Source organism: Acromyrmex echinatior, chromosome 1, assembly GCF_024713525.1.
Source record: "Acromyrmex echinatior isolate Ae372 chromosome 1, ASM2471352v2, whole genome shotgun sequence".
In the NCBI taxonomy this organism is placed as follows: domain Eukaryota; kingdom Metazoa; phylum Arthropoda; class Insecta; order Hymenoptera; family Formicidae; genus Acromyrmex; species Acromyrmex echinatior.
Window position 1 is genome coordinate 25,794,122 of NC_141852.1, and position 26,252 is coordinate 25,820,373.

A 26,252-nucleotide genomic window follows, 5' to 3' on the forward strand; every position below is an offset into this window, starting at 1 on the left:
TTAAGGAATATGCATGAGAAACATCGCACATATTCAGCTAAGTTATGAGATTCGAATGTGATTTTATGTTCATATAAAACGAAATAATATATTAGATCTGTAACTTGAGGGAAGCGTTTAAATAAATCTGAAAAGATAGTAAAAAAGTTATATATATATATATATATATATGCAACCTTCTTCTTTCTCCTCGAATAATATCACGAATAATTCACGAAAGGAAATGCGGAGATTCGAGCTTAGGTAAAAAACAGCGTTGTTTGTTGAAATTACAAAGGACCGTATCCGTCTACGTCCCACGTTAAGCGCGCCAACAACGACGGCAGCGACGACGACGGATCGCATTCTGAGTTTTAGGTGCTCCGCTACATTTGCATAATGATAATGCATTTGCATAATCATTATGATAACTCGAGGGCAATCCAGTACGCGTGCGCGCGTTCGTCATCGTCAGTTGTCTCGTCGTGGCATGTTCAAAGTATCCTAATTTTGTATCCGTGCTCTATACAAGGTGATTCTGGTAACTGGGTTGGGTTATGTCTCTTTTTTAAGCCAAGGCATAAAGAAATGAATGAAGATCTTTAACAGCTCGCTCTACTATTCTGTGATTGTTATTTTGAATAATGTACATTTGTAAAGTGCACTTTTTTAAGAAGAGAAAATCATATACTTTTTTTTTTTTAATATCAATACTACTAAATAAATCAAGAATAAAGAATTATCGGATAGCAATTAAATATCTTGATAATCAAGTTTCGAATTTAGATTTTCTACTGAAAAAAGTTTGAAAAAAGATTAATTAAAAGATTAAATTTTAAGTTAAAATTTTGATTTGATAAATACACAAACCACAACTTTTCTTTTAATCAATTATAATTTGGTTGGACACATTTATTAAGGAAAATTTTTATAAAGCGAAAAATGGACAAATTGTCAAATTTGGACATTCTGATAAATTGATAAATATAGTAATAATATATAATAATTATAAATTGATAATTTTGATAAATTTTGATAAATTTGTGGCCATCTTATGCACTGAGTTATGCGATCTTCGTGCATACAAATGTCCTGTACACTCAGTTTACGAATATACACGCTCATAGAAGAGCAGTCAACCTTCTCGATCTACGGTCGAACACGCAGTACACACAGAAACGGAATAAGGCGTAAAAGGTGTGCACGCGTGTATAAGAGCGAAATAGCTGGCAATTTGCGAGGTTTACGAGTTATTTCACAATGGCTGCAAAGTATAGTTCTACAATATTATACTGCCGTGGTAGCTCGAGTGCACGGTCAGCGAACGTTGTTGCACGGGGTAAAATGAGAACGTGTGAGTGCGTGTGAGCGAACGCAAGGGGCGAGATGGGGGAGGGGGAGAGGAGGGAAGGAGAGTCTCGTACGAGTGCGTTGTCGTTCGTGTTGAGTATCACCGTCGGTGAACTACTTTGTGTACGATAGGTACAATCGTTGTTTTACTGAAACAAGACCCCTCCCCCCCCCCCCCGATCGGGGATGGTACGCGACGTACTCCGAAGTTATTGGCCCCGCGTCTCGCCTCTGCTTACCCTATTTCAAGACAATAACCAACCGACTATAAACCTGTCCGGAGGTCGAGCGCTTTTATTTTCCCCGAGTTAGTCGAGTCTGGTTCTCTAAAAGCATCTCCTTCTAACAAACCTTCTTCGAATCTTGATGGGAAGAGACAATCGCGTCGCGCGATTTCGTTTTTTGAATGAAAGCGCAAAAGGGTATCGCGATACTTAAATATCTGCGAGCAGAGATATGGAACAGACGCGGAGCGAGAGCGTCAAAAAATTTGTGAAGAAAAAATACGCGAGAGCGCGGTACGCGAACGATTACCGACACCTCGAAAAAAAAAAAAAAAAAAAAAAAAAAAGATGCGAAGGAAGAGTAAAACAGACGAAACCACCATCACCCCGAAGAAGAAAGATTAAAGAGCAGCTTGTACGCCCTCGCCGGAATGATGGATGCGATCCCCGAGATGCGGGCGCCGTTCGCCAAGTAGGTGGAGACTTCTATTTCCATTCCCCCGCGCACGTTGTTTCTCGTTTCCCTACCCGTTCGTCTTTCGCGCACCGTTTATCCGTGTTCGTCCGCTTGTTGTACGCTTTAATCGATGATACGCCATTACGCCGATGCTCCGTTAAGCAAAAGAACTCACTCTTTTCGCTTAGAACAAAAATCATATTCCTCTCCAAAATAGATTCTTTCGAAGAATCGTACAAGCGCAGGCGTTGTAAAATTTTAACACTTACAACATTTATCACAATCACAATTCGGTATCGTCGTATCACTTTTGTAATCATCGATCGTGTAAGTGTTAGTTTTTAAAAATTCGCAACGCGAACTCTTTCGAAGGCAGGTTTGTCACACGGACTGCGAAAGGATATCGGGCGTTTTGCGAGCTCACGCGCGCGAACAACAATTTAAATGGTAATTCAATACCACACCCTCTTTGCAAAAACCGAAAACCGCGGGTGAACGGGGCGGCCGGGCCGACCCGGCCGGATCGCCCGGCCGCGCCATTTCATACTCCATATGGCAAAAATGCATCCACGCAAGCGGAGTGCACGGCGAGTCACCGCAAAAAGCGTTAACAAGGCTGCGATGCGAGTCCAGCTAATTCTATAACTTTGCCCCTCATCCCCCTGGCCGGCTCGCGCGCAGCCTCCTTTCTATGTGTCTTATGAATGAAGCACCGTCCAGGCTCCGAAATGTTCCTTCCTTCCTTCTTTCCTTTCTCGTAGTGTCGAGCCGATCGCCTCTCGTTCTTGCCACGAAATATACCGTCAACGAACTCGCCGTTCGGGGACGGTCGGCCGGTAATTATCTCTCGGCTGTGTAAAAATAATAATTAGCTTCCATCGTTGCATTAATTAAAGAGCCTCTCTTTCTCCCGGTTCACCATCTCCTCGCTCCGCGCTTTCGCAAGAGGAGAGTTCCGTCGTAATTACACGTCCCTCACGGCACTAACCAGTGTCCCACAAAGGTGACCGCGTGAGTTGTTCACGCCCACGACACTCGACTTGGGTTCGCGCGATCGCGCCATGGCATGGCTGTTGCAGTCGATGCTATTCCGGATATCATCATTGAACCAACATTTCGGAGCCGCTATTTCCCTTTATTTTGCTAAATTCACTTCGAGACGTACTTTACAAACCGTTCGACTTAGACGGAAATAATCAAGCATAAGATTTCGATAAGATTTCGAATATGAAGCTAATAATTTTTAGCGTTCCACAAAAAGCATTAAGCGTACAAAATTTTGTACTCCTTCTCCGCAATTGTATACGTACGTAATATATAATTCAGAAAAATTGGTATGAATGAATGTTATTGTTTTTATAAAACGTAAGTTTGATTAAACTGAGAGAGAAAAGAGAGGGAAAAAAATTGGAAAAAAGACAATGAAAACGGTACGTTAAATATGTTAGTCGGCCAAAATACGGCGATAGCGCACGATCATTCCCGACAAGCTGAGGAAGGCGTACGTACGTACTTGCTAGGTATTTGCCTGACGCACCTGTCTGAATTGTTCTTCGAAGCTCCAATTAGTTCCAGGTGGATGTTGACTATTTACTGATGCCGCACGAGTTTCACCCTCACGAGCTTCTCCGTTATTCCTGGAATTTCCTTGTGACTCTCCGTTATTCCGGCAGCGAGGTGGCGAGGATTCGTTGGACTGCGAAGTGGCAACAGGTCTGGAGGAAGTAGTGGAGCAAGCCAACGCTTGATTTTCACCGATTTGATTCCCGAGACTTCCCGCGATTTGCGAATGATTGTTTTGCGACGGCTGTGATGATAATGATGGCGGTAGTGGCGGCGGTGGTGGCGGCGACGATAAGTATAAAGGTGGAAATAAGTTACCGAAGGAACTACTGTTCATTGCGGCCTGTAGAACCTCTAAACTATTTCTACCTTGTAACATATCCGCCTCGGCTTGCTATAAAAACAATCATTAAAGGGAGAATTAATTAAAATCGAGCTAATACCGAACGATAAAAATAATTTTTATTCGAGTAATTAACTGACATCAGGACACCTTTTTCATAAATAGGAAAACTGGACAAAGATTTATTCTATCATTTCAAAAAACTGATAAATTAACTTTTACTAAAAAATATATTTGCAAGCGTTATGACTCTAATTAGTTGTAATTCAGTAAGAAGTGCAATATCAATTATCTTTATTGAAACTTTCCAATTTTGCAAGAGATTCTCTTCATTTTCGCACTGCGGACAAATACTATTATGCACAAAATCACGTGACTTCTTATCAGATCGTGAAGATATTTGCGCTTGCCCAGATCTGTCATTCGGTCATTTGGACTGTTGTCACGGTGACAATTCATTTATGACTGTCAACGTCTATTATTACGACTATCTCATGATTTTCTACGATTCGTGTCATTCTACCTTGGCACTTTTGTAGGTCAACGAACGCTCGAACCTGCCGAGCAAGTTTTATGACGAATTATGCGACTGCTTATCTTTACGGAAACTCAGCAGGGCGAATGACAGGGAACTCTTAACAACAAGACTATTTTTTTTTAAATCTGCATGTGTTTTCTCTTGTTGGCGCGCACGTCAACAGGAGAATACTCAGCAAAACAAGAAATGATAGTTACATATTTAACGAGATGCGAAACGAGCGATAGATTAAATATATAGATAAGAATAAAAAGAATGAAAAGACTTCTCTTACTAACCTCCAATCTCAATTTCGCTAGTATCTGTGGATTATGCGTGGTCATTAAATTGTTCAACTGTACTAATGAAGATACACCTACAGCTGCATCCAAACTCACTTGTGGGTTGACTTGAAGTGACGATGAGAGTAAGTCTTCTTCATCTTGCGTTTCATCATCGATTTCTGATTCATCTTCCGACCTCCCTTCCTGATACTGAAATCGTCAAAGAACACAAAAATTATAATTCATTTTGTTCAAAATAAAATTCTACTTCGTATTAGATGCATATATCCATGCATAATCATAAAGATATGCGCAATGCACAAGCATGTTATTCTTATCACTTGAAAACGACGCGATAAGTTATATTATAAAAGCAAATGATAATTTTTTACTATAATAATTGGCTATTCGTTACTAATATTTTCATACGTTGGTAATTGTGCGAACTTTTCCTATTCTCTCTATCTTTCGATTCATATTTGCGTCAACTTACGAGCGCATGAAAATTTCACAGTCGATGTTAATTGTAATTCGTGTTATTTGAACTGAATAAAAAGTAACGGAATTTATTGATAACATAATATCAATCATGCATGCGAGTTTAATCGTGAACAGGAAGGGCAGATAGCGAGGCATTAAACATTAATTAGGAAAATGGCGAATGCGATGAGTTATATTACACCGAGATAGCCGCTATCAAGTAACATTATTATGCTACGGGTGTCATAAGTGTTTTACGATTGTGCCCATTGCACCGGAGCCGGCATAAAAATGTACAAGTCACATTACTGGGAACGGAAATGGCCATCGTTAAAAAAAAAGAGATGGACACTCCATATTTTTTCCTCGTCTGAAATTAACTCGACCTCTCGATAAATGTCTCGCTCGCGACTCTCAGACACGGCGAGCATCGACTCGCGTATATTCATTTTTTGTGCGCATTAATTTTTGTTTCCTAGATAAGATCACGAAATATATGTATATATGTATATATGTTTTAAACCAGACAAAAAAAAATTTAAAAATCTAATCGCGCGTCAATAAAATGTATCTATATAATCTTTAGATTTTATAAATATGTTGTATATTATACTATTAAATTCATAATGTCAAGTTATACCTAATTTGTTATTTTTAATTTATTATTTCTATAAGTCGTTACTGTTCCTATTTATCGTTAATTTAACTGCAACAATAGAGTTAACTAATTTATTACTATTTTTGCTAGTCAACTAGTTTAACTCATGTGATATTCCTGCTGATAATTTAGTAAAGTTAGCGTTTCAAGACCGAAAAATCATTTACTTACGTAGTACATAAATTTACACAGAATCATACAAGCATTTAAGATCCAGCTAGACCGTTTAAGGCATTAATGTCTATAATTTATGTTATCACATATACGGTTCTAATAAATATATTATATTGTTAACTAATTTAATTCAAGAAAATGTATCAACTTTAATTAAAAATTAGTTTACTATTTACTAAATACATATATAGTATTACTTTGGATATTTACTTTGAGACAAGAGAAATGGATTGATTTATATTTTGGCATACATGAAAGGTGAAAATAACGAAATATTAAATTCATGGAAATCATTAGATTACCATTACTCCTTTAATATTTAACAGTGTATATTTCACATATATGTATTCATCTATCTCATATATTTTATCCATAATAGAACATTACAGAGATGAAAACAAAAGAAGTGACATTCGAGAGGAGAGAGAGACTTCACTATTCATTATTTTAGGGAGTGTTCCTTTTATCTAAAAGAAGATGCAAATAGATTCACCGAAGCTTCGAGTATATTCAAATGGCGAAGAAGCGAGCTTTTACCTGGAAAGGGCGGACTTGAGTAAATATATGTTTATCGGAGATGCAAGTGGATTCAACGGTAAATGTACCGATGTCGGGCCCAATCTTAAATGGGACTACGATCGAAGGACAAGGCATCCGATGGGCGAGGAGTGACAAACGGTCTCTCTGTCGGCATTCTGAGCACGTGTGATAATATTGACCCTCTACGGTGGTGGTCAGGAAATGAATGAGCGGCAAAAAATAAAATCCTAATCAAATACGAAACAAGTTCGTTTCTGAGATTTCGATCGGTCAACCTGTTATAAAACCTTGCTTATATTTTTATTTCGTCTATATATATATATATATATCTCTTATCTATCCAATAATGTGAATTATATTATATTTCTTATACGTAAATTAAAATTACAAATGGTAAAGCATTAAACATGTGTGGTGAAAGATGTGTTTTCAAGAAAATTTTACGTTATCCACTATCGGATATCAATGGTACATATGTGTCAATGTTCAAAGGCTCATTCCGATAACAAATCGTGAAAGTCGTTGTGTGTTCCGGAGGCAAGTGTTTACGAGAAAAATATTGTTGAAATCGCCGCGCGTCGGAAAGAAGGCGCGAAAAGAAATTACGGTGGTTAGCACTGTGGCATCGTTATTCTCACCGTGGCGTGGGGTTACGAATTATATCATTCAAGTGTTTGCGGACGGTACCGTCATTACAATAATCACGGTAGAGCCGCATTCGAGGATGCCATTGTTCTAGTCCGAACCGACCATTCGCACGTAGGTGTTTGAATATCGTATGGAAAGTGACGGAGGAAATACGTCGGTTGCATCCGTCGACGCAACGAATATCCTCAAGTGGATAGACGCGTTCAATTATTATTAATCGGATTAGATCTGTTTGAAGATTCATACAAAATTTTTCACTTAATAATTATCGCTAACTGCAATTCAACTTTATCGCTAATATTTATTCTATTGAAACTTGGACTCGTATGAATATTCATTTAATTAGGAATCACGCCTTATTTTCTCGATATTTACCTTCGCAAAAAAACTATGTCGTAACGATCTATTTTTATTCTTGTTATTTCTGATAGCAATTAGAGATGAATTGAATAAATCAACACAGATTATCAATGGAAGTAAGATTGTCGCTTTGAACAAACAATTGATGTGCGCTCTCTCTCTCTCTCTCTCTCTCTCTCTCTCTCTCTCTCTCTCTCTCTCTCTCTCTCTCTCTTTCTCTCTCTCTCTTTCTTCTCTGCCTCTCACTCTTCCTTTTTTCATAATCCATGGCGTTGTGGTTTCATAAAGACATTTTAACGAGATTTAATATATCCTAGGCACGACAATAGCTAAATTTATCGAAGGCTAAGTCGCGGCGCGTTACCCTTTGCAGCCACTGCAGATAGCAATGTCCACGTGATTTATCGCCATACCATCACCAACCGATTGTTTTATTGTTTATACTTTATAGTTTCCACTCTTCGGAAGTGCTTACACTCTTCAACAAAGACTCGTGGGTGCGTGTATGTGCATACGTTCTCGCATATATACTTGTGTCTCGGTGTGGCTTGTAAATCATCGCCTAAATGCTCCAGGCACTATATACGGCTCTAAATATTCTAATTACTGCAAGATTATCGCATTTAATTGAGGAAACATCAATTATATGAATATCTGTCAATTTTAATTATCAATCGTAACAAAGTTCGTATAGTTCGTTATTTATATTAGTTATATAATTTCATTACTCAAAATGCGAGTAACTTAATTCCTTTTCATCATTATAATTTTATAAGAATACAATATGTATACTAAAACGCAATTTTTACATGCAGTTCAGTTTGTTAATCGTCTAGATGATCTGAATTTTATGAATCTAGTTAAAAAGAAGAAGTTATTACTTCTTCTGTGTGTTCAGGATATTTATATTTACAACTTTAATCTATCTAATTAATATCGCGTAGCTTTTATTAAGTGCAACAATTTGCTGTACATATTGAAAATTACGACATAAATATAGTATGCATTTGTTGAAAGAGAGAGGCATTAGCTAGATATTTTTCAAGTCATTACATAGCTAAATTGTGTTACTATTTTATAGCTTCATGGAATAGTTCTCCACTATATTGAAAAGGAATAGGAAGGATAATGTTATCGGACATACAAATTGCAACGTGAAAAGATTTGAAAAAAACTTCTCATCAAGGTGTAAAAGATAACACAACTATAACAATTATACGATTTGAACACATTTGTAAATATCAAAATTGTCAGATTTTAAATGACTTACGCGATTTATATAACGATGTCATTTTTTTATTTTATACTTAAAAATAATATATATATATATATATATATATATATATATATATATATGATGCATGTAATTGTTACAGCGTATTTGTAGAATAATAAAATGCAATTTGTGGATTAATAAATAAACACATAAAAATAATTATATGTAATAATTTTCACGTTAAATATTATATAAATAAATCATTTTACATATCTACTTCTATTTCCGATAATTTAATGATTAATATGAAACTTTATTACACAGAGGGAACATAAATATTATTTTATTTTTTATTATTTCTGAATCACGTGATCTTACAATAAAGCTCTAGTACAGCTTATTTTTTTATGATCGCTGCAATTATGGTTATCAATAACAGCAAGGCTAAAGATATTTTACGTGACAAAAAACTGAATTGTATTAAACGCAAAAAAACTTATCGATAGTTTGAAAATAATTTTCTATATGTAGATATGCAGCTGATATTATCGTACAAAAGTACCGACCATCAAGACTGTCGATCGGATCGGTCGAAGTATTTAGTCTAGGTTTTATGGATGGCATTTTGCACACATGTGATTTAAATATATAACGATTAGATATAACCGCGCGAAATGAAAAAAGAAATGAAAAACGTCAGCGCGTCAAAAATTATAAAGGCATCATTAGCAGTCAAAAAACGTTATATGTCGAGAATTTTTCTTAATTGGATATATATGACAGTAAAGAAGCAAAATTTATCAAAGACAGATAAAATCAACAAGAAATAACGAATCAGTGAGCGTCCCATCAAACATCGGAATTATAAATTATCTTTAAAAATAATGCGCGATAAATGTGTAAAACGTTTTTATATATGTGCATATTTCGCGATTTTACTGTGCGATACCATTAGATATTACTAAAAATAAATAGTACGGCGAAAAAGAAAATAAGTATGCAAATCAATAGATAGATAAACGGGTGACTATTGATGACGATCGCGAATGTCGCACTATAAACACGTACCAGTTATAAAGGTGAAAAGGAAAACAAAGTATACATATAAATTTTGAAAATCACTATAAAATGGCAGCGAGGAAGATAAAGCGCGATAAGTACTATTGAGATCTATAGTATACGAGTTGTTACGAATCTTTTTTTTTTTCGCGATAGCTAACAATCCAATCTTTTTACATTATCATAGTTTCATTTTAATATTCTATGCGCCCGTGTGGGATATTTATTTTCGAATATTACCCAAATAAATATTCACTGAGAGAGAGAATAGAAATATCTACGCAACATAGTGCAGATAATTTCTGATGCCGTGTGCAACAAAATAGATATACCGTGTAACGTGCGAACGCACGTGAAATAGGATGCGTTATCGAGAACGTTATCGAACTCATTTCCTCGGTAACGCCGAGAAGGTATGAGTCGCAAGTATATCGCGTCGATATCGAAGGAAATGACTGTAAAATAATTGCTTTACATATTGTAGCGTTGCACCGTGACTCGCTATTTACCATATTCCACGAACGCGAGGCACCGCGATTCCCGTGCGTAACCGATAAAAGCGTGTACGCGATATAGGGCACGCAATGAATTCAAAACGAGGACTACCGAGAATTCGAAATGGTGCGACGCCGCGGTGATTAATTGCGCGCTGAGAACTTTCCCACTTGGGAGGTCAAATAATTGTGCTACTGCGGAAAAAAAAAAAACATGTATCGAGGCTTATCGTGATAATAGACAAATGGGAAAGTCGCGAAAATGTATGCGCGTTACTGCGAAGACCACGCAAGGACAATTTATATGCGCGAATTTTATAGTTCGAATTGTATTTCAATACCTACTCTCGTTTACTCAGTTACGTTTATTCTCTATTCGAACGAGCTTATCAGCTCGTCCGAGTATAGTTTTTTATTTTTCTCGTGCTTACCATACCTTTCTATAACAACTTTCCACTACGACACTGCGCGCGTTATGGATAATTGATAAAAATTCACGTATTTTTTGCAGAACTTTGATTTAAAAAAAAAAGAAAGAAAGAAAGTACGGCATTATTATACGAACCGTCGTGAATGAGATTCATCGGCTCGTGGCGTCCATCGAGAATCACGCGGGCGATCCGTAATACATTAGATAGAAGCGGATACGTTGCGAGAAGAGTAACGATTGAACGAATGGTCCCGGCGTTTATCGATACCCAATAAGAATGAAAGTACGAGTACCTACACGAGTTCCCGCAGGCCCTCCCGCGGTGCTCCCACGCAGGGATCACGGCTTCATCGGTCGATCTTTTTCTCGTACGTGCGCGCGAGGAATACGCGTGTAACTCTATGGTCCATAAAATAAATTCATAAGCGCCCGATGATAAACAGCTCGGAAACGGAGCCGTTTTGGCAGATCGATCGATTTAGATTGAGAGATTACCCCCGGCGTCCACCCGATGCCCGGGTGAACGGAAGAGCGCTGATTTATCGGCTCCTCCAGGACTCTTGTCAGGTATATAAATTCATTGACCATCGGAATCGTCATCGCCGTAATCGCTTTTATTTATCAATATCGCCGAGAAAACACATCGATCAGAACTGTCTATTTAGGTGAAGTGTCCTTTGGAACACTGGGAAGTTGCGCAGGGAAGCGGTATTAATCGAAAAGCACGATAATTTTTCCTTTCCCATGTATAATTCTCACTCGCGTGACGCTGTTATTATTAATTTAAAGATCTGAAATAAGGTAAAAGGCACTTTTTATAATTTTCACCATGCTGATTTCATGCTGTCGATTCGCTCGCGAAAATATTGGGGAAAATATATGGGCTGACCGTAGATGTGAGGTGAGGTTTCTTTAATCCTACTTAGGTAAAGGTATCTCTATAATAGGAGAAGCTATTTAAGAGACATTTGGTAGACGAGGGTCGGCCGAACCGACGCGTCTTTCTTCTCTTCCATGTGTTTGCCAGATTCGAGATCTGTGGACGGAGGAATCACGGTAACTTTTACCACACAAGCGCAAATTATTTTTATCGATTCGTTCTTACGCAACGCCTTCGAGAACGCCCTCGTGGGAGACATTTGTCCTAAAAGAAACGTTAGCTAGATTCGCACGAGTACGAATATCGGTAATAAAACGTTCCACGTGCTGTTTCTATAAACGCTGCTTCTTTTTCTCCCGTGTAATTTCTTTGAAACAAAATGAAATAATATCTTTGAAAAAATAATGTCAGAGATCTGCTACGCGCATGAGTGTCGCTTCGAGGGCGGTCCGCGCGATCAAGTTCGAGGAAAAGGGTCTCCAGGGTGAGCACCCATATTTATAACCGTGGCGTATTTCGTGTAAAGTAAATCGGAGACGCGGTGGAAAGACGGACGGACGGACTGCTCCGCCAGATTTAATTAATGACCCGCCGAGTTTGATCTGCCGGCTACAAAGACCGTAGGCAAGGCTCACGCGCACTCTGTTCTCTCTATCGTTTGCGTTCTTCCTTCTTTCGTCATCGTGTTCCTCCTTCCATGGTCTATCTTCTCCGACGTATGCGGGGTCACGGACGGAAGGGAAAGAAGTGAAAGAAAAAGCGACAAGGAAAGAAACGAATTTCGGTCTTGGAGCGAAGATCGCTTAAGAAAGGCACTTTCTCGAGATGTATCATCGATCCCTCTGCAAAAATTTTTGCAATAGATAAGATCAATCGTTTTTTTTTTTTTTTTCATTATGTCACGATGTAAATGTAAATACAAACATATAATCATAATTCAGTCGTAATCGAAAAATGCATTACGATAGATTACAAATCTCGCATCTTCGCGCGACAGATCTATGTCCTACCTGAAGCAGGCAGAATGGCGAGACGACTGCGCCGCTGACAAACCACAGACATACTTCAGCGCATAGTTATTTCGAACTTGACCCACATTCCTGACTTCCTACAAACTCGCTTTTCTCGTTCTTCTCTCGGGTCTTTGAAAAAGACAGATTGATCGAACAGGGTCATCTTAGATGAAAGACGTTCGCGAGCAACATCATCGCGCGATCGCGATGAATTTATTTCTGTGCCGAAACCGAAATAAAACTATGACAAATTACGCAATCACTTTAGTCTCTTCCCTCCCCCTCTCTCCCTCCCCCCCCCTGAAGGGAGTAACGTTTTCGATTTCATAAGCTGATATTCATCGAAACAGTCAAACGAACGTACGACAGTGACGGATCGTCTAAATTGAAGAACGGAATTCGGCCATCCGCAACGGCAAGAAGCGGAGCGGAGTGAAAAGGCGGGGTGGGATGCGAGTGGGCCATGAAGGGAGGTATAGAGTAATATTAATAGCGTGGGTGGTGGTAAAGCGTCGTGGAAGATATTGTTAGAACTCAGAGGCTGACTCGCGAGCTCCGGAGGGGAGAGCTCCTTGCTAATGGGGTTTTAATGACGGCCAGCTGTCCGTCCGTCACACACTTTTAGACAACTATTCGGTATTTCGGTATCGCCATCTCTCGATCCTGATTTCCCGACGAGCGTCGCAAGATCGACTTATGTCTCTCTCTCTCTTTCCTCTTCTGTCTCCTGTGTCGGTATGGTGTCCGATGTTCAGCCTTCGAAGTCAAGCCTTCGAAGGCTCAAGCTGAGAAAATAATTTAAAGGGATCCAAAGAGGAGAGAGAAACAGCTTGCACATTGACGAAGCGAGTGTGGAGAGTTAGATTGTGACTTCTTTGCAATACATGTTCCAAATTATTTACTTTTCCTTTCACCGAATTTTTTGATCATCTCATAATCGATTTTCTATATTTTAATATCTTTCCTTTCTAAACTTTCTTATATTTTAATAAAATATAAAAATTCCTAAAAATTCATATAAGAATTATTAATAATTGAAATTATAAATTTCTAAATTTTGTGTGTGTGTATGTGAGCGCGCGCGCGGTGTATGTAACTAATCTACGTTTCTACTCAAGAAGACTGTCAATACTGTTTGTGAAATCATTTAACGTGAGATAAACACATATATATTGGGTCATTTAAAAAGTATCCGTATCATTCAAAAATTGAACAAAAAACCGCGGATACTTTTTAAATGACCTAATATATACTGAAAAGTTCTCAAACAAAAAATCTACGAATTTAGATATTTTTATTCTTATCAAGTTGTTATATAGCCTTTTCCTTTCCTCTCAAACACATAATAGCTTAATGGTACAATGAAATGGAAACTGTTATTGATATTCTTTTTCCGGTATCGTGTTTAACTGCATTCCATTACATATATCTTGGATCGCCATTATCGATCTTGGATCGAATACATTATTAATAAACATTCTTTTAATACTCGCCATTTTAACTTAGGAAATGAAAAAAGAATCTATTGAAGTTAAGGTCAGATAAATACGGGGAAAAGGATGGTCAATCATTGTGGCTTGTTATGAAACTACAATCGACTAGTTGTAGGTGCATTCTTATTGTTTTTACGCAATTGTTCAGAGCGAGTTGTAGTCTCAATATTATATAAAGTAAATCTAAGTTTCTTAAAATAAATTTGATTGCCAAGAATCTCGAGGCATCCGAGCGTCAGTTCGCAATGAGAGAGATCTTTAGAAAAGTAGTCGGTGCATCGAAACGTTTGTTCTTACCGGCAGACAACAATTAAGCCGCGTGCCGACAATTCAGGGGGAAGAAACGAGAGGCTTCGGATTGAAGCGTGCAATCACCACGTGCACGAAGGGTTACACGCGCTTACCAGTGTAGGAAGCAGACAAGCGAAGAAAAGCGGGAGGCTATAGCGCGATTTTATAACCCATTAACTCATCCAGCCGAATTGTTTGCGACATAGAAAATCTTCCGCTTAAATTTAACGCGAAGCTTTTATAAACTCATACAAAGTTCATAAACAGAAATATTTCGGGCAACAAAAATTTTTTATACTCCACACAGCGTGCTTCACAACGTTTTTTGTAGTCAAACATATATTTATTGATATTTATTTGATATTTCATATTCTAACAATTTCGAATGGAGAAATTTTCTATCAAAACTATTCGCAAAGTCGATCGATAGATCAACCCCAGAGTACCTTTTTCAGGTACTCTTTCCAAGAACATTTGAATTTAAAAATTTCCACAAAAGAATTCTGTTACTACCTGAAAAAATTTTCCTACCTAATTATCTCGCATTCTTTCCGAAAAGACATGTCATATTGATTATACATTTAATAGCAACTATAGATAAGACATTCAAAAGATTAATGTAAGATATTTGTGATTAATGTTAGGTATTTGTCATTTTAATTATATTGCACCTGAATGGACAGAATAATTCTGATGGTATTCTAGTATTTCGATAACAATGATATTCTAATATTCGTTATATCATGGAATGCCATTAAAGAACGAGATAGGATACAATGCTACACAAATGTTTTGAATTCTTTGATTGGTCAATTCGTAAAATTCTCTCTTCTAATTGATCAATAAAATGTTTCAAAGTATTTGCAAAAAAGACTTTGACCGCACCTATAAACTCAATTCTATGCCTTTTTCTCTTTTGCTTATCATGAATTACACATAAATAATTAAAATATAAAGAAAAATAATCTATAAAATTCTGTTTATCTTTTTAAGATAAACTTAAAACATAATTTAATTAAAAAGATAGTTCATCTTTTCAAAATATTTAAAAAAATTTAGAAAAATTTATTGTCTCAATTTCAACTAAGAAGCATCTGTCAATCATTCTTTCGCAGTTTTTCTCCTTCTTATACATTTTCCTTTTGTCTTTAAATTCTAGATTTCTTTTCTGCAGTATCTATTTCAGACCATAGCTTACAAAACATTCATTGTCGCTTATCTGATATGTAAAATTCTTTCAGATCAATAAAATTATAAAAATATGATATAATTCTAGGTATTTTTATCTTTACTTTTGGAATTTTGCCTGATAATAGATAATATAAACTTAGTTTTAGGTAAATAAAAGATAAAATAGAGAGTGGCTATATTAAATCTGAACTTTTGTTTCTCCAAGCATTTATCATTGTTACGAAAATAAAATTTCGACCACGTGAAAAATAAGATCGATCGTGTGATTATTGAAGGACAAATGTGATGACAAACATTCTAAAAGAATGCCAAAGAATATCGACTGAGCCTTTCTTTCTGAAAATCTGTATATAATCAAATTTTTATGTTATTTCCAATTAATGTTTCTTATTTAATAAGACGATACGACAAATGCAAAAACTGGAAAATAAAAGATACTGGATAAGATAAAAAAATAACGAAAAAAGTTATATAAAATAAAAAGACTGAGTATATTATGATAATAACTTTGGTGTTGGTCATATCAGAGAAAGTGTTTTTAGCTATTCCTTACTTTTTTCGATACTTTTAAGATTTGAATGCATTCTACTTTGCATTCTCAAGATAGCTTAATGTTTGAACCCATCAAAGTGCTTCTAATCTAGCAAGAAAATTAGGTATACATACTTGGAAAATTCGTGACTTAGTGTTGCGTCATAAAATGAACAAGAAAAATTTCCTAGTCTCAATAAAATCTTTTATATAAAGCATTTCAGAGTGCATGCATAAAAATAAATTAATATTTAAAAATCGAGTTAAAAAATTTTATGTAATAATACATACATAAATCTGTTCGCGACAGCATTATTTAAAAGATTGCAATCAATATGTAGAGGAAGATTGGATAATATTTGGAGATTAGTATGAAACAAGGATTTAAGATATTTAGATGTACGTGGTAGCACTTACTAAATCACTGATAAGTCCACCTACACGTGAAAGTCGGGACCTTCTCATATTGAATAAAGGCAATGTTGTTTAGAGACAGAGTTATTGTATATTTTGTTGTGTAACTGCTGTTTACGCGGCACAAAGTTAACTTTATCAACTAGTCATATCATTAAGTATAAGTAAAACATCGTCTTTAATATTTTATATAAACAACATTTATTATTTCTTAAGTTGTGGATTTAAAATCTTTCTTATTTTAAATCGCTGTTTGTTTTATATATTGTTTTTTTTCATTGCGCGTCATTCGGTTGATTAAACAAAGAAGTGGTGGAATCGATACGATCTAAGTGAAGAAAAAATAAAAAGTTTGCAAATGTTGTAAAAAAATATGAATGTTTAAGGAAAATAGTAGACAAAGTGATAAAAAGACTAATTGCGTCATTTGCGAAGAAAATTTTACAAAGATTAAATTCAATGCAATGTCTGCTTCTGTGAAGGTTATAGACTTATGAAAATAATGCCAACCTTGAAGAGAGCTTGGTAAAAATTATCTCTTTTATAAATGTGAAATTTAGATGTCTAAAATAAAAAATAAAAATTTATTATTCAAAGTTTGTAATAAACATGTTTTTAAAAAAGTATTTCCAATAATACCATCCTCCAATTTATAAAAAATGGTAAAATGTAATAGCATTTAAAAATGTAAAAATCTTGAGCATTTTTATTTTTAGGAAAAAAAATACAATTAACAATTCTGATACAAGAATAATGTTTCATATCATGTACATGTATATTATACTTTTACACAATTTTTTCTATCCAACAAAATAAAGTCGTAAGACGTATCGTGGAATTCTTTTCGGGAGAATGATTTATTTAACCCAGGAATATACCATGCACCAACCGAATTAAGAAAAGAAGAAGATTTTGCTATTGTACTGAAAAGAATGTCACCAATTTTGTTGTTGCACATTTACAACAATTTTTAACGTTATGAATTCCATTTAGATATTTTTTACAGCTTTTAATGTCTCCTCACTTTGAAGGAGAAAAATGTTACGTTTTGTACATTATATAACTTTTACTTATTTTTTTAAAAGAAAAATAATATAGCTATTACAAGCAAAATGTTTAATTGTTTAATATTGTTATTGTATTCTCGAACAGAAATATTAAAAATTACTTATATAACGAAAACAAAAAAATATTTTAATAACAGCAAAAAATTCACACAAAGTCAAAAATAAAGTTGTATATTTTTTACAATTAAAAATGAAAGAGAAATTTCCTACATAAGAATATTCCTACATCGCTAATTGGCCAATTCAAAATAAAATATTCTCATTAGTAAATTATGAGGCACCGACCGATGTGAATGGATATATGCTATCAGAATCTGCGCTAACGAGGCCCTCTCAAAATGAAATAATTAATCAAAAATTTCAGTGAGAGGAGGTTGAACTTCCCCTCCTCCCCCATGGAACCTCCCCCTACGCCCATGTTCGATACCACCTTTCTCTACATTAACTTGTATGTATAAAACTAAAATATGACTCTTTCACATTACATTGAAAGTGAATAACTTAATTGAATATAAACTGTTGCGTTCAACTGCGATATCGATTCGTTGTAACAATGTACCGTGTCCTAACCGGTAGTCCTTGCGGTTACCCTCTCAGCACGTCCGGAAATGTGAGCGGTATCCTTCTATGCAACAACGGTTTGCGATCGATTTCTTCGGCAGATGGCAGTTTTCGATTTTGGCAGCAATAATAAAGTTACAAGCAAGAAAAGAAGATGCAATTTTGTGGTAGGATGTGTGTTGGACGGTAACCGCGAACTTCACATGTGCTATCGCGAATGACCGATGTTGCACGAAGACCATGATGCCACAAATATAACTAAATATCTCAAAATATACATAGAATATTGCAATATTATACTATTGAATTTTACTGCAGATAAAATATTTTAAAAGATTTTTTTTCAACATAAAAAAAAAGAGACGTGGAAGAGAAGCAAAAAAAATTTTCTTCACGGAAAAAAAAACGGCTACGGTTTTTGTCACGGCCAAAATATATCGTCCCATTAATATATTCTTTGGTTAGAACTATAGTATGTTTGTGATAATCATATCTTTGTGATTAGCATATCTTAACGCTGTAAAAAGATATGTTCATCTTACGATTATCACAGCCAAATGTATTGATGGGCGAAATTATTACTATTTCCAATTGACCATAACATTTTTTCTGTTTGCATGCAAAAAAATGAATTTCCTGTATTATACCTTTAAATGATTTAATTAAACTCCCCCTCCTCTCTCTCTCTCTCTCTCTCTCTCTCTTTCTCTGAGTATAAAATAATAAATTTAATTGTAACAACTTTTATTATAATGATCTAGCATGAAACACATATTATAGGTATGTTAGATATAACTAAAAAATATCTATGATAGATCATGATGGCACAAGTTAGGAAACTTGGCGTGATCCAAGGTCGCCAAAGAGACGATAGAAAGAGTCAACGACAAAGACAACGAGGGACGATCGCGTGTCTCGGCTAGAAAACGGGAGCCCACGGTGGCTCTTCTGGCTTCTTGAATGAATAATCGCCCCGAATTTACTGTTCGAATAATACACCGAGGATACGATCTATCCGAAATCACGCCCCCACGTAACCATTCATTTAACATTAATTTAATGATATATAACTGGACAGAGAAATGTTCTCGTGCCGCTAGTCTCTTCGCGGAAGAGAATTCTGGATACGGAAGAATCATCGATAAAATCGTACTTATAAATGAATCAGTACTCTGACACTTTGATGATTATTCGATTAAGATCTTAAGAAGCTCATCAATTAGCTTTTTTTCCCATTTCTACCAATAGATCAAATTCAATCTAGTTAATTTACTCTTTATCCTCTTTTCTAATTCTTAAAAAACTAGAGAAAAAAATGATAAAAAAATAAATTAAGATCATAGTTACTCTACATTGGTAGAAACGAGCACTATCGACGTAATTTGTAAATTTAATCTCGATGCAGAAGAGATTTGCAAGAGATGTCTATTATTATCAACTTTGTATGTTTCTTTCGATGTACGTTTCGGCGTTCAATAAATATTCTCTTTAAGATGACTACTGATATAAGGTCCAGAAGAGATTGCATCGAGCGTGACAGCCCGCGAAGGGATCGGACTGGGAGGAAAAGAAACGAGCAGAAAGAAAGAGGTGGAAAGAGGCTGGACGGTCAGAGTCTTCGAGGTGAAGGCATTTCGACTAACGCAATAAAGGCGCGCGCGATAATATTGCGAATAATAAATATCGGGATGTAAATCCATTGGCAAAGGTAACGTCGGGCATAAATCAACGTTCCTGGAGGCGAAGAGAGAGAGAGAGAGAGAGAGAGAGAGAGAGAGAGAGAGAGAGAGAGAGAGGGAGGGGAGGAGGGCGGGGGGGGGAGGGCGGGGGAAGCCGGTCACGAACCGTCCGTTCTGTATCCTCGTAGAATCGCGTCGTAAACTCGTCAAACTTGGCTCGCGAAATAGCATTAACTATCAGGATAATACAATCGTCGTTGCAGCGCGTAGGTACATTGGCCAATGCTGGGAAGGAGATCGTCTTCGCCTTCGAGACGAGTGACGAAAAATGACGGACAATGGACACCTTGGCCTTGTCTCTTATACGACCAATTCAATCGCGATAAATGACGTTAACGTAAAAGTACGTCAAGTCACACCGAAAAATATTATTCTATATTATATTACGCACCTATAAGGTATTATTTCGAGGGCTATACGTTTCCCTGTATATCTTTCAACCTGATTTGCTAATGACTCTAGGCGCAGAAATGATTGCTGCCTCAATTATGAAGCAATTAGGATTTCCTGCAAGAAAAGGCAGATTTCATTGCTGCAACGATTGCGATCCGGTAATACCGAAAAACACACGCGACATACACCTATATAGCTATAACGATGCATACTTCAAGGACACTCGTGAATCAATCGCCGACTTTTATATCGAACATCCGTTTTGTTCTCTTTACGCTCCGCGGCACGCCATGGCTCGCAAAGCTTCCTTGCCTGTATTAAACTCTTTCCTACCGAGGGCAATTCAAACAGATTACAGGGCTTTATATTCGACAAACGCTAATTAATCTAATTATCGACCACATCTCAACCCGTACACGAGATCAAAAGAAGATTCTGGTATACGTTATTATACTACCTACGGAAATTTTTGGGAACTTTCGCAGTCACGCAATGTCTCGATATAATTCGTGGAATAACTTTATACAAAGGGCCCGATATTACACACCTCCTCCTCCTCAATCTCGCGCTCCTCTCGTGAAAGCGATTTACCATGTATCGAATATCAAATATGCCTCAGAGCAAATATTACGGTACGTATACTAGTTTATCGTATGTTAAGATTGTGTTGAGAATTACGAATGTAATGTAATATCGTAAATACGTTGAATAATATCATATTCGTGAGTTGCTTATTCCAACATGATTATACCTATCATTAGGTATATGTATATCATTTACAGACAAACTGTTTTGCTCAATAAAACACGCAGCAATTTTATAACTGCTCTGCGAATGCTTGAAAATATCAGGTAACATAAAATTTGGTTTGCCTCGCTATTCGTATCGCAATTGCGACGACAGCAAACAGAATCATTAATAATAATGGCAGCAGTAATAAAAGATTACCTTACGACCCACTTCCATATGTTTATATATTATTGCCGCTTTAACGACAATAGTATATAATTAACGACAATATTACAATTCCGCTCACACATACAAGTACATTGCAAAAAGTATAGCATCAACTTTAAGGACAGGTAGAGATAAGACTGTTATATATTTTCACAAATTTTGTGCTGATATGGCAACTAAAACTTGCCGCAATTGCAAAAACATACCGTTTATTAAAATTTTGCAAGTTATTAATTCAAATTAATTCATATTATCTCTATAGATTATCCCTAATGGATACACACGTATCTCTACTCTTTTGCCTTCAATACAATCTTTTCATACAGCGAAAACATTTACTTCGCACTCTACCTCTCTTCTCTCTACGAGATCGATTACTTATATCTCTTAAATTCTGTTGAAAAGAATTGCAAGACTGATCACCACAGGTAAAGAGTAAGTAAGAAGTGTTTTTATGATAAAACAAGCCGACACGTGGTAAACTACTCGTTTGACTGCTACAGCACCAACGTGAGAAAGAGACAGCTGGTGTCAGTGATGAAAACGTACATGACACTAATTGTAAGATGAAAGGAAGTGTGCGGGGTACCTCAGGCGTCTTGCATGTTTCACAAACGTAAAAGTGTGCGCGTATAATTAAAGAGTTATCAAAACATCCGTAATAAATATAGCGCAACTGTAAGTATTTGCGATGCGGTATAAACTAATTATTCACGCAGCAGCCGATATCAGCCGATTAAACCATGAAAGGAGATCGAATATAAAAGGGGTCATATAACGGGCGCTGACATGACTTTGCGCGCGCGCCAATGTTGTATAGCATCGCGGTGTACAGGGCGCGAGCGTAAACGAGAAAGAAACGGGATACCGTAAACACGGGGCTTCTCACCACAGACTTAAGGCCTGCCATGGGGAAGGAAGGTGGTTGGCTGGTTGGTGTCAGCACGCGACCTCGCGGCGCGGATACGCAGCATGCGTCCCGCGACGCGTATCTGCAACGCCTCTCCTCTCCTCTCCTCTCCTCTCCTCTCCTCTCCTCTCCTCTCCTCACCTCACCTCACTCCTCTCCGTTCTCCGCGTTTACTCGCTGTGGTTCCAGAGCAAAGCAGCGCTGACAGATTGGCGTGTCCTTTCAACGCTAAATCCCAATTTATGTGTAAACGAGGAATATAAATAAAACATTGGTTTTTATGATCGCAGACTCTATATCTATGCATCGATTATAAACGCTGATCTCGTTTATATTTTATTATAAAATTAATATTCTTGTAAAGTTAATATTTTTATAAAAATTCACTTTCATTTTTTTTTAATCTGCGTTATAAGAAATTTAGAATATAGTTTTCGTATACACATATTCGTGACACGGTATTGCAAACAATAGATTTACTGTAGGTAGGTTTATACACGTCGAAATCTAAATGCGTATGCCAATCAGAGCGACAGCCGCGAATGACTTGGGTCGAGCCCGTTCGCCTCTTCGACATTTTTCTACCGGTTGAGTAATTTATGCCCCGCTTATAACCGATACATTTGAGGTGGGGGGCGTCGAGTCGGCGGCTGCGAGTCGGTCGATCGCGAGAAAATGCACACCGTTCTTATGGCGGTTTCGCTCGCGGCGGGGTATAGGTAATATCAAATGCGGCGGCCTTATAGGGATTCTGTTACTAATATGCCCCGGTAGCGTAGGAACCCCTGTGTTGCATATTATCCGATACCAATAATGCGACTAATCGAGTTAGCTTTACCCCTTAAGCTGATATGTAGCTTTATACGAGTACAATGTAACGATCGCGCGGACCCGGGAGAAAGATCCGCCCGGGAACATCTACGGTTCATAAATTCGGTAATACATAACCGGCAACGATCTTTCCACTGGTGGCAGGTAATAGTTGCGGGCGATAAGGCGCAAGACGAAGGTAAAAATATTGCAGGCGTTACGAAGCTGTAGAAGGAGAGAGAGAGAGAGAGAGAGAGAGGAGGGGGAGGGAGGGAGAGGACGGTAAAAAGACGAAGACACCTAAGACGAAGTCCGCCTCTCTGGAGCGAACCAGACTCGGTCTGTTTTACGGTCTAGCCGCGATCGCAAAAAATCACAATCACGGAGAAACAGTGGTGGACGATGGTAAACAGCTGTGCGGTGCGCAACCGTGGTAGACGCATGGTAATTCTCATTGTACGCGTAATTATATTAATTGTCGGTTCTCGGCCGGACAAATTGCGGCTTTAAAACCGTTCGAGTCTTTCGCGTAGCGGCCGAAAAAACAACCTCGCTTTGAGCGGAAGACCAACCATCCCTCCTACCCTTCCACCATCGTCAGCTTCCTTCGAAGTGTCTTTCTGTCTAACGAAATGAAAGAGGGACAGCTGTCCACGACAAACTGCGTAAAACGTATCGAATGTTAAGCCCTTGCTCATCGTACGTTACCGCGTCATCACGATTTTCAATTATCTCTATATATGATGTCGTACTCTCAGCGACAGGTGAAAATGTTCCCTTGTTCTTTCATCTTTCTTTCGCAACTTTTCTTTAACTTCACTCAGAGACGATTCAATATCTTCGGAATCAGCGGAATCGATACGATTATGGGAAAGTATTATTTTACAGCGTCGATTAACATGACGAAGTACAACAGTGTTGTCGAAAAAAAAAAAAAAAAAAAAAAAAAAACTCAGCCGTACGTTGCGCACAGGCAGCGCGTTTGAGCGCGCACGTGGAATTCGGCTATTAAGTTCCGAAACCCCGAACGACCTATAAAATTCGTCTGGCCTCGCGCGTTGTCTGCGAATGTGCATTAAGCGCTTTTGCGGTTATGTGTCTACGCTCCGCACAGGTGTCCGAACCCTCTGCGCTTAATACACGGCCGAAGAACTATAGCGGTGAATAAAAGATTCGCGAGTATACACATGCAACGCTGCCAACGAATAAATAAAGCGTCGAGAGCAAGAAATTGTCGGTATCGACGAGCCAACGTTTAAACACGCCCGGATAAGATAAACGTTCGTTAATATCGGCGAAATCCCGAGGTGAGCGATGCGGCAGAACTTCGCGATTCGTTGCGAGTTATTAAGCGCCGTTTATCTCCGAAGGATCGAATACGGCTGGTACTCTCGGTCTCTCGTGTTGGCGAAAGACCATTGGCGTGGTCTTATATCGAGATTATAGTCACGGATCGCGAACAAAGTTTCGTTCTCCGAGGTTGCGCGGTTACCCGGCGCCTTCCTTCTAACGTGCGAGCGAGGCCCTCTTCGGCGCGCTTTACGATCTCTAATTATAACGATTACGTCGATCTTTTACGGGGCGAACTTTCGTTCCTGTCGGCTCGATGTCTCGCTTCTCGGAAAGAAGCGCAAAGAAGGGACGACACGGAGCAGCATCGCGAAGAATCGAAACTGGGATTGGGATTCACCCGATTCGCTCGAATTTCGAGTCCGGCACGCTATCGATGCTCCGGAGAAGTGACATGGTTTCAAAGAGTAAATATATCTTGTAAACAGAAAGACTTCGTTAAAATAAATATCTAAAAATTTAGCTAGATACAGATTTAAAAATAATTTTGCTGAATCATCAAAATATTTACTTGAGGAATCTCAAGCATGATAAGCAATACTGCAAAAAGTTTTGACATTTTATCGAGGAATTTAAATACCCTATGTAATTATTTTGCCTTATATGTCCAACAAAATTATTTTCAAATATCTGTATCTACACAGCTGAATATTTTTAGATACCTTATTAACAAAACCATTTCTTCCGTGCATCACAATATTACCAACAATCAACTTTTTCTCAAGGTTTCACTATGTTAGAATAGCCAGAGTTAAATGACTGACGGATCTAATCGATATATACATATATTACACTCGGTAAAAGTGTTATGAGCGGAATTGTGCATCAAGAGAAAACCGTTCTCTCTGCTTTACCAATTGAGTCGTTTTCTAGGAAGAAATTGAAACAGAGATACGCGGCGAAAGAAGGCGAAGGAGAGAAGAATCGGAGGAGTTCGCCACGCTGGCTCCGAGCGATCGCGGATTCGTCCAATCGCGTTCACATTCTTAATGCCGGCTGCAGCGAACATTCAGCTGCCGCGTGCCCTCGGGCCGTACGATTCGAACGGCTTCGACGATATATTCGAAATGATCTTCCATCCTCTTCCTCCTCCTCCTCCTCCTCCTCCTCCTTTTTCTCCGACGTTCTGCCTCCCTCCTGTCTGCAATGGTCTCGCTACTCCTTTTTTTCGCGGGGTGAGCCTCAGCTCTGTCCAATCGTTGCCCACGGAATTTCATATCGACGTCGGGGATGGTGAACGGCCCTCATCGTCGTACATAATAATAGAGCAGAATATAATGTTGGCGGACGAACGACCCGCGGCTAAAATGTATTACGACCGGCACAACACCGATGCAACACCAACGCGAGAGCGTAGCACCGTCGCCATCATCCTCGGCACGATCGACAACATCTTACCACTCTTCGCCAACCGTCGAACGTTCGCGCCCGTTACGTTCGACGTTAGATGGTTATGTATTACGAAATTATATATTACATAAATACGATGCATGATTCATTGTGGGAAAGTATATGATCGATTTGACTATTTAAGTTACGAGCCATTTTGATTTTGACGCGAGAGAGCCCGAGATTTTGTATAGTTAAAAGATTTATTTGACGTAATGTAAGTTGAAGGAAAAAAAAAAGAACAGAAACAAAATAAAAAAAAAATTCGGCTGCCTGTTAATACCGAACTGCAGTACTATAAAGTAATTTCCCGCAGGCGATATACGACCGCATCGCTACAAAGATATAGCTCGAGTATCGGTGGTAGTGCGCTACATAGGTACGCTATGTACTATATGTATATATTCCGCGTACCGCATTATATGCGTGAGAAGGCGGCGTGGTATCGTAGGTGCCGAGGCGGTGGTGAAGGCGCGTACAAACGCAC

The 26,252-nt window shown here is 37.8% G+C and overlaps 1 protein-coding gene across 4 annotated transcripts in view; it reads right to left on the reverse strand.

The window, feature by feature from the left end:
• retn (retained) overlaps window positions 1-26,252 on the reverse strand; it is a 182,688-nt gene that overhangs the window by 62,454 nt on the left and 93,982 nt on the right. For all 4 annotated transcript variants that reach the window (XM_087413151.1, XM_087413143.1, XM_011052844.2 and 1 more), the window contains exons 2-3: window positions 4,733-4,927; window positions 3,548-3,967 (exon numbers count right to left, since the gene is read on the reverse strand). In XM_087413151.1, the coding sequence (XP_087269277.1) occupies window positions 3,548-3,967; window positions 4,733-4,927 (615 nt within the window). The remainder of the gene's footprint in view (window positions 1-3,547; window positions 3,968-4,732; window positions 4,928-26,252) is intronic.